This window comes from Sus scrofa, unplaced genomic scaffold, assembly GCF_000003025.6.
Source record: "Sus scrofa isolate TJ Tabasco breed Duroc unplaced genomic scaffold, Sscrofa11.1 Contig1696, whole genome shotgun sequence".
NCBI classification, from domain to species: domain Eukaryota; kingdom Metazoa; phylum Chordata; class Mammalia; order Artiodactyla; family Suidae; genus Sus; species Sus scrofa.
In genome coordinates this window covers 7,746-23,392 of record NW_018084932.1, presented here as the reverse complement: position 1 = coordinate 23,392, position 15,647 = coordinate 7,746, and the positions used below count along the sequence as shown (strand labels likewise).

General features: G+C 48.2%; 1 protein-coding gene across 1 annotated transcript in view; it reads right to left on the bottom strand.

Moving 5' to 3' along the window:
- The window catches only part of LOC110258247 (TBC1 domain family member 14-like), a 48,037-nt gene extending 40,494 nt beyond the window's left edge, over positions 1–7,543 (bottom strand). The window contains 2 exon segments of the mRNA XM_021081435.1: positions 1,802–1,922; positions 7,313–7,543. Of these exon segments, the coding sequence (XP_020937094.1) occupies positions 1,802–1,922; positions 7,313–7,347 (156 nt within the window). The 5' untranslated portion in view covers positions 7,348–7,543.
- Positions 7,544–15,647: the final 8,104 nt, after the last annotated feature.

Genomic DNA, 15,647 nt, shown 5'->3' with positions numbered 1-15,647 from the left:
TAGTCGGATTCGTTAACCACTGCGCCACGACGGGAACTCCGGAAACTCCCTCTTTTAAAAATTTATAACAGCTTAACTACTGAGTTTCCTAAGAAATTTATAGCTGAGCTCTGCATATAAACTTATCATATTTGATAAGTGATTCAAATTCAAAATGTAATAATCTATAAAAATGAATTCCAATACTGATTGACTGAGTCTCCCGAGTCCAGATAACTGTTACAGGGAAACGTTAGACAACATTCAAATCATCTTTAATTTGCCGAGGTACGAAAAATGAAATCTGCGCAAAGCCGCCTTGCTGTCGAGCAGAGCCCCAGCGTGTGCTCGCTGCCTTGCCCTGTACACCGCACCCCCGTATCTAGCACATTTCACTCAGAGGGGCCACGATATGCTGCAGCCCCACAAGCCCCCCAGCGCCGAGTCAGACCCCACTTCCTCTCCCCTGGACTAGACCAAGGGCAAGTCGCACTCTGGCCAGGGGATCTTGTCACCCCACACAAGCAAAGCCCACGGGGTACCCCAGTGCCTTCAGGTTCTGAGCACATCACACCCCACTCGTGGGCCCCACGGACAGCCCGCTCTCACCAAGCCCTGGGCTCACGTGCACACAGCCCCTCGGCACCAGCTGCCCACAGCTGCCCACTCTTCCTGTGGAGAGGCAGAGAGGCAGAGCAGGCCCGGGCCCCGGATGCCCGGGCCTGAATGCCAGCTCTGCTGCTTACCAGCTGCACCTGCCCGAGCCACTCAGCCGGGACTCAGTGCTCCTTCGGTGAAATGAACACAGCAGGAGTATCTCCTTCCTAAGGCTGTTGCGAGTTGTAAGTGAACTAGACACCAAGCGCTGGCTCCTTAACACTGGCGCACGGCAGTCACTGGGCACACGCTCCCCGTTACTACCACCCTCCGTCGCGCCCTTGCTCTCCGTCTTCAGTGCGGCCTTGCCCGGCAGGCCTGCGGTGCTCCCTGCGACGCCCACCCTGGGACCATTCCCTCACTAGAAGGCGCTCTGGAGCACGGGTGCTGTGCCGCTTCTCGAACCCCAGTGCCAGGCATGAGCCCTGGTGCATAGGAATGTCTACTGAGCAACCAACCGTCCACGGATTCAAAGTGAGGGCGGGCAGGAGACTCGCTGGAGCAGGGTCACCGCGTGGCTGGGCCTCGGGGCCAAGCAGAAGATGCAGGTGGTGAGCGTGGGGCTGCCGAGGCCACACCCCTCCCCAGCCTTGCTGCGTGGATGCTGGAGCCCCTCCCTGGGAAGATGAGCACAGGCCTCCAGGGACTCGTTTCACTCCCTGCAGGGGAGCGAAGCAGCCCGCAAAGTGATGAGCTGCCACAGGCCTGGCCTGACTCTGAGCCCCATCCTCTCCCCCCAAGACGTGTGGGCGGCTCATACTGCAGCCCGGGCAACAAAGGCCAGAGGCCTCTTGGTCAGGCCGGCACTGGGAGGATTGGGTCCCAAGAAACTCTTGGGATCAGAGGGGGAGGATTCTTTAATATCGAACACAGTAATAAAAAGTTGATAAACACATTTGCAACTCTTACTGAAAAAAAAAACTGATTAAACTTAATCAAGGTATATACATCTAAAGCCCAGCTCTCTCAACCAAGCTCTCCTGTGGGTGCATCACAAACTGAGAAAAGAAAAAGGTTCAAGTCACCCACATTCTGAAGACAGATTTTAGGTACTTAGCATGCAAGTTAAAGTTATTCAAGTTCAAAGCCTCCATAACGGTCATTTTCACATGGTTGATAAACATAAGCTGTATAGCATCTCTCTGTGTATTTGTAGCTCGTATACCTTTTGCATTTTCTTCGAATCTTTCTGAGCATTCTCTCGGAGTGGTACTTTTCCAAATAACTTCCATCCCAAGTCGTTCTGTTTGTCGAGCCTTGCATTTTGTTTTCTAGCAAGCAAATTCCTACAGGAAGAAAATAAAAGGGTTAGGGAATTCCTGGGTATTTACAGAAACTCTCTAACAAAAAACAAGCAGACTTTCCTTTGAGAGAACAATGAGATGAACCATCAACTTTAATTCTTCAGACTTGATTTTCATGTAGACACAGAACTATGAAGCAGGTGAACAGACCCTGAACCACCACAAATAACCTTTTCATGATTCAACGATTACATGTACAAGTGCTGTAAGTTAGAGTAAAGAAAGGCATCGTAGCATGACAAAGTGTATTCGAAAAACTGAGCTTTGAAGTCGGCCCCAAACTGAAATCACTCACTAGCTGTGAGTCTCTGAGCAGGGTATTACCCTCGCTAAGGCTCAGTTTCCTTGTGTTTAACAAGGGTCGTTATACAAATTAAAACTACACGTACGCAGTCAGTGCTTAAAAGATAACAGCTGCTTTAGTACTTAACTTTTAACTTCGTTTAAATTATCTATAAATCTGTATTACCTATTTGTAGAGTCTCCATGTATCAAAGAAAGCCACTCCTGCTATAGTCACAAGGTCTTCTCTCCCAACAACATGTAAACAAAAGTCTCAACACAAATAAATCCCAAATGGTACCACCAAATAAACTATGTTTTGAAATGTATGGTTTTGGTACATTCATTAAAGACAAATGGTTTCTAGGGCTCATTGGAAAGTAGAAGAGGAGCATGAAGCATCTTGTGTGCTAAAAAAAAAAAGTGCTCAAAGAAACATAGGGATAAGTTTAACAAAAGCAGTAGCAGCTTGAAAGGGCCCTCACCGTGCTCAACCTGGAACAAGGTAACCATCAAAATAAATAATGAGAACAAGGAATTATAACCCATCAAATAAAAACAATCCATGATTCCAAATGGATACAAATAAGTAAACAAATATAAAGTTGGAGGAGGAAGGAAATCACTCAGAATGTTCCCTGATGGAGTTAGGAATTAAATCAGCAGACGCTGGTAGGTGAAAGGCGGATGAAGAATGCGACTTCTACATGATTTAAAGGATCTCCCACAAGTCACTGGTTAATTGGTACATGTACACAATGGAATATTACCAAAAAAGGCTGCCTGCCATTTTCAGTAAACAACGAATGCTGCCCACCAGTGGGGCATCAGCCACTGCAGCCATGCCGACCGTTGCACTCTGAGGGGATTCAGGATGGAGGGAAAAAGGATGCTGCCCTAGACAGTTAAGATGCACGTCAAAGGGATGATTTCAGTCAGTTCGGATTCTTGCCTCCTCCCGCACACAGAGAAGCACTAAAATCACTAACTTGACATGTCTGTTTTTAGTGACTGGCAGTATCTTCTGATGTGCAACCTCATGGGGTTGGGGGGGGGGTAGCCCAAACTCCTATATATCCTGGCTCCTCACTTATCTCTTTGGAACAATCCCTCACAGCTATGCCTTCAAAGCTACTCGTCCACAGTAAGGCCACCAAATAAAACAGAATTCTCAACTTTTAGGCTGTGCTTTTTTTTTTTTCAGTCAACAAACAAAGGCTGAAGAATTGTGTTCAATTAATTGTGTTAATTAGGAGACTAAAGAGACCTGAAGATGAGATGCAGTAGGTGGATCCTGTACCACATCCTGGACCGCGGGCAACAAAAGGTATTCCGGGGACTATTAGGACAATGACGCAACTGGAACACAGACTGTAGAGTAGAACCACATTGGGTTAATATTAAATTTCCTGACCTTGGAGTTGCCTTCGTGCCTCAGCGGTAACAAACCTGACTAGTATCTATGAGGACTGCGGTTCAGTCCCTGGCCTTGCTGAGTGGGTTAAGGATCCCACATTGCTGTGGCTGTGGTATAGGCTGGCAGCTGCAGGTCCGATTCGACCCATAGTCTGGAAACTTCCATATCCTGCAGGTGCAGCCCTTAAAAGACAAAAAAAAAAAAAAAAAAAAAAAAAAAAAATTCCTGACCTTGATAACTGTACTACAGGTTACCGAAGAGAACACCCTTGTTCTTAGGAAAAACACTGATAAATTTAGGGGGAAACAGCCATGATACTTCCTACTGATTCTTCCAATGCTTCCAAAATATTCTTATATGCTTACAGAGGATATACACCACGCCACAGAATGAATAAAACAAACGAACCCGCAACCTCACGGTTCCTAGTCGGATTCGTTAACCACTGAGCCACAATGGGAACTCCCTATAAAAACTTTTTTAAAAGGTTTCTGGAGTTCCCATCATGGCTCAGCAGAAACGAAACCCAACTGGTATCCATGAGGACACAGGTTCGATCCCTGGCCTCACTCAGTGGGTTAAGGATCTGGCACTGCCGTGAGCTGTGGTGTGGGTTGAAGACCAGGCTCAGATCTGGCGTGGCTGCAGCTGAGGTCTAGGCCAGTGGCTACAGCTCCGACTGGACCCTTTCTTTGTATTCTTCCTTGCTTTCTGATAATGGAACCTATTTCAGAAATGGTTTCATGCCCCAAGGCAATTTCTATTTACATTTTTAGGAAATGAATTTCGAGGTGTCTCCAGACCCAACCTGTTTTACCACCCAAGATTTAACCAGTGGTGAAAAGACACAATTAAAACCAAGCTAAGGAGTTCTGTCATGGCTCAGCGGAAACGAATCAGACTAGCATCCATGAGGATACAGGTCTGATCCCTGGCCTCGATCAGCTGTGGTGTAGGTCTCAGAGGTAGCTCGGATCCCACGTTCCTGTGGTTGTGGCATAGTATCCAGAGGATGTGGGTTCTCCTTTTAATTGAAAACAATTTTTAGTCTATAGCTCTGATTTGACCCCTAGCCTGGGAACCTTCATATGACACAGGTACAGTCCGAAGAAGACAAAAAGAAAAAAAAAAAAACGAAACGAAAAAAACAAAAACAAAAACAAGCTATAACCTCAGGCACCCAGAAGGAGTCTAAGAACTTGGGCATCCAAAAGTTGGGTTCACTAACAGCTTATAATTTGCTAAAGAGGAGCTGCCTATGGGGAAGGGAACTGGGTACAAGAGACAAAGGGTGAGGAGACCAAATGCAGCTGGGAAGGGGACAGGCAAAGCGAGAGAGGGGCAGCTCCTAAAGAACCCTGACTGCCCCCGGAGGGAAGCCAGGTGCTGAGAGTCCAGCAGGAACAGCAGAGAACTGCTCAGAAACAAGTGGGGGCAGGGAAACTCGATGCCCAGTTCTGGGATCGGGAGGCTGAGTATACCCAGCGTGGGACGTGCTGAGCCCGGGCCAGCAGGAGGCGAGCCAAGAGGAACAGAAACGCTGGTTTCTCCATCCAGGCCTTAAGGCTACCTAACTTCCTGCAAATATAGTGTGATGAAGTTTATCCAAAATCAAAGCTGCGTAATTATTTTTAGCCTAAGAGCTTAAGCTCAACATGAGCGGCCCTGACTTCTGAAAGGTTTGTAAAGATTATTTCTTGTGGATAAGAAGCTGGAGTCACCACGAGCACCAGGCCCTCTGAGCAGAAAAGAGTCCCTCTCGAGCTTCAGTGGCCGTGTCAGCCGCAGCTCTGGTGTTGGCACAGGCAGCAGGAAGCCCAGCCAGACAAAGGCGCTGGCCCTTTGCTCCCCTTTCACGTCGAGACTCCTGGGGAGCCAGGCAAGGCTATACAAGGTACTGGATCTGGGTCCTCCCGTGAGCGAGCTGAGAGCAGCACCTGCCCTCGGTGGGGCCTCAAACACGTTCCTGGATACTCGCTACTCTCGTCTTGTCTCATCACCAGACTGGAAAGTCCACGAGGCTGAATATTGCCTCTTCTGTTTACTGCGGTGTCTCTGGTGTCTAGAACATTATGCAGACAGAAAAAAGGCTCCATGAGGTTAAGAAATGCGTTCTTTAAGGGACATATAACTCTTTTTTTTTTTGGCCTTGTTTTTAGCCCATATAGAAGATCCCAGGCTAGGGGTCGAATCGGAGCCACATCTGCGACCTACACCACAGCTCACGGCAACGCTGGATCCTTAATCCACTGAGCGAGGCCAAGAATTGAACTTGCGTCCTCAAGGATGTTAGTCAAATTCGTTTCCGCTGAGCCACGACAGGAACTCCAGAGACATATAGCTCTTGATATTCATCTGAGGTAGAGAAGTGAAACATCTCCAACGATTCCTCTAAAGCTCATCTTACAGGGGTTTTTCCCTGGCATCCAGGGAGACAAATGTATTGAAGGCATGCTTTCATGAATTTTCATAAAGATTACATGGGCACGATTCCTGCCCACTTAAAACAGCAACCTGCCCAGCCCCAGCTAAATGACACAGACCACGGCTGCTCCCTGGCAGATCTGGAGTCGGGCTGTCCCGGAGGGTGGGGGACAGCTGGGATGGAAGGACGTCACCTTCCCGACCCGGTGGAGCAGGTTCCTCAAGCCACCAACACTCATCAGGGATCTCTCAGAACTTCGCAGAGCCTTAAGAAACAAGTCGCTAAGGCCCTCCTCCTTCAAGACACTGTAATTCAGTAATTAGCTGGGGCTCCCTCCCGTCCCACTGACTAACCAGTGGCAATTTCTGATTCCACAGCAATCAGAAATAAGCGGAAACGCAGCATTCCACTCCCCGAGGCATGCCTGGCCCACACGGGTTTCGTCTCTGCCATCTCCTGAACCATCGTCACCTTCTACATCGCCTGTCAGGAACCTGGTCGTGCACCTGGCACTGCACAGGCATTTGATGTGTGAAATAACCCTATGAGAAAGGTATTATTAAAGTGACCACTATACAGGCAGGAAAGGGACATATAACTCCTGCTACTCAGCTCAGGTAGAGAAGGGAAGAGTCTCCAATGATTCCTCTCAAGCCCATCTCAGAGGTATTTTTTTCAAGATCGCCACTCCCTAAAAACTAACACACCCCACCCCCACAAACTCTTACCCTGGGCCTCTGAGTCTGCTCTGAAAACGCAAGGGGAAGAGGCTAGTCCCACTTCCACTGTCACAGAAACCCCAATGACAAAACAGTATCCTGCAGAGCCAACCTCCCGTGTGATAAATTCCTACTTACCCTGTGGGAAATAGGAAGCGAGTAAGAAAGACACCAAGGTTTTATTTTGATCCATCGTTGTGCCCAAAATCCCTGGTTCCATACACAAATGTAGCCAGAAGTCCCTCCTCTTTCAGCAATTGTTACCCAAGTAGCACCTGATGCTCAACATTTAATCCCTCAAAGCAGTGACAACAGTGGGGGTGGGGACAGTGAGCCTCAGACACCACCTGGATGTAAACACACAGAGCAGAGCCTTGCTGGATGGTACCCATTTCAAACTGAGGACTACCCAAGGAGACAACTCCGCCCCACGGCAGGTGCGGGGTTAAATCATGTTAAAACCCACCTAACATGGCAAAGGCCTTGCTCTGCATAAGTCTCTGATGACAAAAGCAAGAAAGGCACAAACCTGTCCATCAACAGGAGCGCAGGGGAGACGGCCATCGCATCTTCGGTGAGCCCCGGCTCTGAGAGGCCAGCCACAGGCGCGCTGACCCTCCCCTGCAAGCATCCCGGCCGGCCAGCCGGAGCCACCGTCCCAGGGGAGCACCAGGAGCGCCCTCCGGAGTTCTGCTCCACGGGCTGGAAGGCTAAGGCACGCAGGGTGGAGCGGATCAGCTGGAAAGGCAGCGGGAGGGGCGGGCAGGGCTCTCACTCCTAATTAGTCACAGGGAGGGCTGCGGAGCAAAGCTGAGTGATGTTGCAGGGCCCCAGCATGGCTCTGCTCCGCATCTCGGCACCTGCAGAGACTCAGAGCCACACACGCCAGCACAGGCTAAGGACCACAAAACCCATGGGCACTGCTGACCAAGGAGCAAGGCAAATCACATCGAACAGCTCCGAGCGTCTCCTCTGGGCCAGACTGGGCTTTGTGAAGAAGTAAGCGATACGGTATTCAGGTGAGTCACAAGCTCGGTCACAAAAATTTCAGTCCAAATCCTGCAACAGAACCATCACTAGGGGGTTCTCCCTCCATGACTTACAACAGCGTTAAAAAGTTTTTAATTTATCTTTTTTTTTTTTTTTGGTCTTTTCAGGGCTGCACCTGCGGCATGTGAAGTTCCAGGCTAGGGGTCAAATCGGCTCTGCAGCTGCCGGCCTGCACCGTCCTCATGGATACTAGCTGGGCTCGCTATGACGGGAACTCCAGTGCCAACATTTTTTGAAGGACAAGATCTAACTAACAATGCAAGGTCTATAAAACCCATCTATTCTAAACCCACAAGAAGATTCCTCAGGCTGGCCAACCCTCAGAACGGGCACCATTCAATCATGTGCCAACAATTAGCCCCTGGTAACACAACCCTCCAGGCCCCCGGCCCGTGTCTTCTTTCTAATAATCAGCTCCATCATCCCTCTAAGAAAGAAAAAACTGTCTGTCCGTGTGTTTGTATGTTTGCGACGGCACCAAAAGAGGCTGCCTGGAGACACGCGGTAGGTAGATGGACGTCTCTGGCAAGGGAGGCAGCGAGGAGCAAAAGGGGCGTTTACTTCTACACTACAATTCCTTCAGAGCAACAACACATTGTTGCAATTAAAAAGAAAACAGATCATCAGTGATGGGAGATAAGAAGGCACGCGGTGAACAGAACCGACACTGCCCTGCCCAGAGCAGCTGAGCCCAATGAACATGCTCTATCGTGCTGGGCCCCAAAGTGGGGTGTCTGGACCAGAGGCAGGCAGCATCACCTGGGAGCCGGCTAGAAACACAAATTCCTGAGCCGCATCCAGACCCACGGATCAGAAACGCCGGGGCGGGGCCCTGCAGTCTCCCCGCAGGCGGCTCTGAGGCTCACGTCGGCGAGGCCCTGTCCTGACTTGTACACTGACAACACCTGCTGTCCTACTGGAGACTTCCGGTCGAAGGCCTCGTGACCCAAGGAGTCAAGCGGACATCTTTCCTTCTGGCACATCAGCTGCTGGGGGGGCAGAGAAAAGATTCCCGAAGGGGCCACGACAACACCACATAGTCAACCCCACTGCCCCCACCCCTTCTGGGGCTCCATCTCCAGCCCCCTTCTCAGGACGCTGTGTGTCCCTACACGACAGAACGACAGCTTCTTGTTCCTACATCCTTCCAAATTCATCCTCAACCTGCACTATTCATGCTTTATAATTAACCGCAGCAAAAAAATTTCCAAGAACATCGTAAGTTAAAAACTCACAGAGAACACTCCGGTCCAGATGGTCTCCCTGGCGAATTCTTCCAAATACTTAAAGAAGAACTACACCAACTCGTCCAGAGAACAAACCTTTTAATCCCCCCACACACCCCTCAGAGCAACTTTATTAGGTCCCTTAATGAATACATTTGTAGGGATTACCGACCAAGAAAAAAACAAGGACTTTCGGATAGCCCTTCGAGGATCATTCAACACGGAGTGTGTGTGTGTGTGTGTGTGTGTGTGTGTGTGTGTGTGTGTGTACACTTTAAAAAAAATTCCCATGAAGGCTTTATTATTTTTAAAAAATTAATATACAATAAACCTGACTTTTTGCTGCAAGTACTGAGTTTTAATGTACTGGTCAGTTCATTTAACCAGCAGAGAAAACTCTTACAGAAATCCTTTGAGAAAACAGAAGGTAAAACATTCCTCAGCCCATTTTATAAGGTCAGCATAATCTTGATACCAAAACTTGACAAGGACGCTATAAGAAAGGAAAATTACAGGCTACACTCTTATAAATATAGAGACATAAAAATTAAAAAAAAAATTAGCAAACAAAATCTAATGACAGATATAAAGGATGATATATCAAGAACAAGTTGGGATTATTCTAAGAATGCAAAGTCAGTTTGTGTAACTTTAGAAAAAAGTTATTCACCACATAAAGGAGAAAACATACAATCGTCAAGAGATACAGGGTAAAAAGCATTTAATAAATGCAACGCATTCATGGTTTTTTTTTTTTTTTTTTTTTTTTGGTCTTCTTAGGGCTACACCTGCGCCATATGGAGGTTCCCCAGCTAGGGGTCTAATCGGGAGCTACAGCTTCCGGCCTACACCACAGCCACAGCAACATCAGACCCAAGCTGAGTCTGCAACCTACACCACAGCTCACAGCAACGCTGGATCCTTAACACACTGAGCGAGGCCAGGGATCGAACCCACAACCTCATGGTTCCTAGTTGGATTCATTTCGCTGCACCATGATGGGAACTCTGCATGATTTTTTAAAATCACAAAACTAGGAATAAAAGGAAACTCCCTTAATCTGATAAAAAGGTACTTAAAATTAAGGTATCTGATAGAGAAAAATATCTTACTGCAAAAATCAGACTTAATGGATGACTCCCCATTAGTGAAGGCTTTCCCAAAGACCAGCGCCACCCAAGGCCTCCTGCCAGGACCACTTCAATTCAGCATCGTACGGAAGTTCCTAAGTCATTCAATAAGGCTAAATAAAAGATCTAAGAATGGAAAAGAAATAAAACTCATCCACAGGTGGCATGATTTTCAACAAAGAAAATCCAAAAGAATCCAAGGATAAACTATGAGAACAGGAGTTCCCGTCATGGCACAGTGGTTAACGAATCCGACTAGGAACCATGAGGTTGCGGGTTCGGTCCCTGCCCTTGCTCAGTAGGTTAACGATCCGGCGTTGCCGTGAGCTGTGGTGTAGGTTGCAGACGCGGCTCGGATCCTGCGTTGCTGTGGTTCTGGCGTAGGCCAGCGGCTACAGCTCCGATTCGACCCCTAGCCTGGGAACCTCCATATGCCGCGGGAGCGGCCCAAGAAATGGCAAAAAGACAAAAAAAAAAAAAAAAAAAAAAAAACTATGAGAACAAATGAATTTAGAAAAATCACAGGATTCAAGGTCTAGACATAAAAATTAATCCCACTGACAAGAAACATTTAGAAGATGACCTGTATAAAACCATCAAAAAATAACAAATATCTTAGAATAAATTTAATGACAGAAACATAAGGCCTTTACATAAAAAACTAAAATACTATGAAAAAATTAAGGCAAATCTAAATAAATGGAAGGACCTACCATACTCAGAGGCCAGAACTCTTCACCTAGTAAAAAAATGACCAACCGATTCAATGTAATCCCAAACACCACCACAGCAGATTTGTTGTGGTGACTGCCAAACTGATTTTTGAATTTAGCTGTTTATTTTTTTTGGCTTTTTGCCATTTCTTGGGCCGCTCCTGTGGCATATGGAGGTTCCCAGGCTAGGGGTTGAATCGGAGCTGTAGCCGCCAGCCTACGCCAGAGCCACAGCAACGCGGGATCCAAGCCGCGTCTGTAACCTACACCACAGCTCACGGCAACGCCGGATCCTTAACCCACTGAGCAAAGCCAGGGATCGAACCTGCAGCCTCATGGTTCCTAGTTGGATTCGTTAACCACTGAGCCATGACGGGAACTCCTGATTTTAAAATTTATATGGAAATAAAGAGGACCTAGAAGAGCCGAAACGATGTGAAAGAAGAACAAAGGAAAGCCTACTCTGTTAGATACTGGGACCTATTACATAATTATAGTAATTAAAAGGGTATTAGTGAGAGGACAAATCAATGATGGAACATATACGGTCACCTGATTAATTTCAAAGGCTCAATGGGATGGATAATCTCCACAATAAATAAGCATTAATTGCCCACTACCTCACACTGGACAGAAGTTGAATTCTGATGGATCATGGATCTAGTTGGTAAGGCTTCTAGAAGATAATAGAGAATTTTGTAAACAGGACACAAAAGGCACTAACCATAAAAGAAAATCTATAAAGCAGAATTCATCACCATTAAGAACTTTTATTAAATAAGAAAGCAAAATTAAAAAACATTAGGAGGGAGTTCTCTTGCGGCTTAGCGGGTTAAGGATCCGGCATTGTCACTGCACTGGCTCAGGTTGCTGCTGTGGCATAGGTTTGATCCCTGGCCCAGGAACTTCCAGGTGCTGCGAGTGCAGGCAAAAAAATAAAAAATAAAAAAATAGGAGAATTCAAAGGTAGGCCTATAGTGCAGGAGACAATGCTACAATACGCGCATCTCACAAAAGACTCCCATCCTGAGTACAGCTATAAAGGAGTTCCCGTCGTGGCTCAGTGGTTAACGAATCCAACTAGGAACCATGAGGCTGCAGGTTCGATCCCTGGCCTTGCTCAGTGGGTTAAGGATCCGGCGCTGCCGTGAGCTGTGGTGTAGGTTGCAGACTCGGCTTGGATCCTGCATTGCTGTGGCTCAAGCATAGGCCAGTGGCTACAGCTCCGATTAGACCCCTAGCCTGGGAACCTCCATATTCTGCAGGAGCGGCCCCAGAAAAGGCAACAAGACAATCAATCAATCAATCAATGAAGTACAGCTATAAACCAGTAAGACAACCCTGGAGAGGCAAGTCCCAATGGAAGACTCCAAGTGGTCAATAACATGAAAAAGTGCCTCAAATCACAGTCATCAGGAAAATGTAAATTAAAACCAAATACCCATGCCCTATCACCAGAATGGCAAAAAGAAAGCAAACACCATAAAACTGACAAGACCAAGTTTTGGACAGGATGTAACAGCACACACAGCAAGCAACCCTACACGTTGCCATCTGGCGTGTGTATGGGTACAACCCCGATGGAAACCCCTCCGCAGTGTCCGCCAGAGCAGACACAGCAATTCCGCCCCGAGGCACGCGCGCCCTGAAAGACCCCACGATTAGCACTGTCCCCGGGGGTCAACAGCAGAAGAAACCAAACCTGCATCCACAGAACAAGAGGGGTATACTGACACAACGGAAAAGCACACCGGATGAGAGAAAATGAAGGATGCCGCCACCCAATGGCCACCTGGGTGAACCTCGGACAAAGCTGAGCAGAGAAAACCAGACACAAGAGCACATGCTGTGTGACTCCATTTATCTCAAGTTCAAAAACAAGCACCGCTCATTGACGGTGACAGAGTCAGAACAGGAGGTGCCCTTGGGGAGCGAGGCGCTGATGGAGAAGGGGCATGACTGGGGCCCGGGGACACTCTCCCCCCGCTCAGCTCAAAGCGCTGTCCTCTGGAGCCTCCTGGGCAGATGGCCCCCTGCCCTCCTAGTCCCTCCTCCGTGCCCCCAGAGCGCTTTCGCCCTGCCGTTTGATAGAGAGCTAGGGACTGCAGTTTAGTGATTTATAAATCACCCCCCACTCCTCTTATTTGGCCTTCATACCCTTCGGAGGCCTGGCATAAAACCTGCTGGCTGTGCTGCATTAACCGGTCACTCATTAACTAACCCTGAAACGCACTCCCGCCTGTGTGCCTCTCACTGATAAGGCAGAGCCCAAAACAAAAGCCAGTGTTCTCCAGAGTCACAGCCTCCTTGAAATCTCCTTCAAACACTCCCAACATTTAAATACAGGAAGGAAAAGTTAAACAGGCCTGCATTCTCTATCATCAGCTTAGGGTTTCACAAGGAGAGGAGGAGGCAGGGTGAAATGCCCATGGAAGACGGCCAAGGAAAAACATACAAACTGATGCCGAATCGCCAACTGACTACCAAAGAAAAGAGTTCCAGAAAGCAGGGCTGCCCGTCCATAAGTCTGTAAGCGTCACGAATCACCCACGAGTGGTCCAGGAGCAGGATGAAATGGTTATGTTTTGTCAACTTCAAGGACCGCACGGAAATTGATGTGACCTAAGTGGAGAAAATACATGCAGGGTGCAGCGTCAGGCACATCTGGGCTCAAATCCCAGCTGTGGAACCAGCTGCCTGACTTTGGGTACGGAAGGAACCTTTCGGTTTTCTTGGTGGAACAGAGGCAGCGCCTCTCAGCCAGTGGGTGTGCAAGTGCTACGAGCATTTTAATCATTACATCAGGCCAAGCGCCTTTAACCCTAACCCCATCCACACACGTTATGTTTTTCATTCGACAAGCACATGCTGAGCACTGACCACATCTGAGCCACGTGCCAAGTGCAAGGCATGTAATCAGCGATGACCAGAGACAGGGGTCCCCACCCTCGAGGGGCTTACGTTTGGCTTTGCTCAAGATGAGGAAATTCAGAGACATGACCTGGCCTAAGGTCACACAGTAAACTGAAAGGCTTGGATCTGGTCTTGAGACCGTGCTTTCCGCTGGAGGTTCTCAATCCTGGCTGCGAACCAGAATCACCTAGGGAGCTTTTTAAAAATCCTAATGCCCAGATTTCACCTGAAGCTGATCTCAGATGGCAGTGCCCGGACAACTTCTTTAAAGTTTCCTGGACAAGTCTATTGTGCTGCAACGGCTGAGAACTTTGCTCCTTAACTAATAAATGTTCCCTTCCCATGCTATCTCGTTTCTTTAATTGATGCTTTAATCTATATGAATTTAAGACTAACCCCTTTCCAATAGTTTCCATGAACAATGAATCACTTTTAGATTTTGCTTTCAACTATTCCGACACTTCTATTCACTAAAGCAAAATCAAACTGTGAACACCTGCCCTATAATGCAGACTTTTCTAGTATCTTCTAGTCTCTGTTTCCACTGATCAGGCTACGTGCAGATTCCTAACCAGGTAGCCTGTGGCGCTCACCTGAGTGTGCCCTCTCCCTCCACTACAGCAAATCCACGCCGTGCCCCCAGAATTCAGCATCCCTCTCTTCTGCCACACGGAAAACACCCAGCCCAGAACACGAACAAAGCAGGCCCTGCCGTGTGGGTTAAAACAAACCAGTCTCTTACGTGTGGCTCCGGGAACAAGAGTCTGCCCTGTGAGAGTGAACGGAACCCAGCCGTGATCTGCCAGTGTTCCAGGGCCAGAAAGAACCCAAGCTGGGCATTAGGAATGACCAAGACCCAGGCCCTGACCTGGAGGGGTTCACAGTAACAGCAAGACATACAGAACAAAACAGGACTAAGTAAAGTGAGGCTGAAGGAACAGAGAGCAGCCTGGCTGGCGGAAGCTCCTCTGCCCTGGAGATGCTGGGAAGGTGTCCCAGAAGAGGTGTCAGCTGTGCTAGGCCTTAAAGATGTGCAGGAATCAGCTGAGGGGACACAGGCGGGGGAAGAGAGTAGCTCAGGCAAAGGCAGGGAAGTGGGAACCAGCAATGGTGGGTTCAGGCATTCAGGCCCATGGGCCAGCACACGGGCCCCAGAGAAGGAGAGAAGGAATCCAAAGGCATCTCCGCATCCTGTGGACCCCAGGGCCCGGGAGAACGGTCCCCCAAACTTCAACAGGAGGTGAGAGCTGAGAGCAATTCTATCAGCCCATCAGCCATCAATCAGAGTTGCCTCATTCATAAAACAGGGCCTGGATCTTCACCACCAGTAAACTTGCACCAAGGACAGAGGCTCTCGGAGGTTCACCACCGTCACCTTGGGACAGGGCAGATCAGAGCTGACGGGGGCCGGGAGCACGGTCAAGGAGCAAGACTCACTTCTGGGACTCTATCCCAGCGGTCATGTGAAATGCAGACAATGCACACTAATGGGAACACAGGTAATTTTATCATCAAAAAGCAGGAACAAAAAAATGATTTCCTTATTGTTGGATAAGCAATGATTCACAGGGTGGAATACCACAAAGAGGTTAACAGGCAAACAGACAGTTCATTTTTAATTAGGTGAGAACATGTTTTCTATCAGTAAAAATGCAGGATACCAAGCTGCAGAACCAGCACACGTTTTTATGTTTAAAATTCACAGGAAGTCTTGGAGTTCCCGTTGTGGCACAGTGGAAACGAATCTGATTAGGAACCATGAAGTTTCGGGTTCCATCCCTGGCCCTGCTCAGTGGGTTAAGGATCCGGTGTTGCCGCGAGCTGCGGTGTAA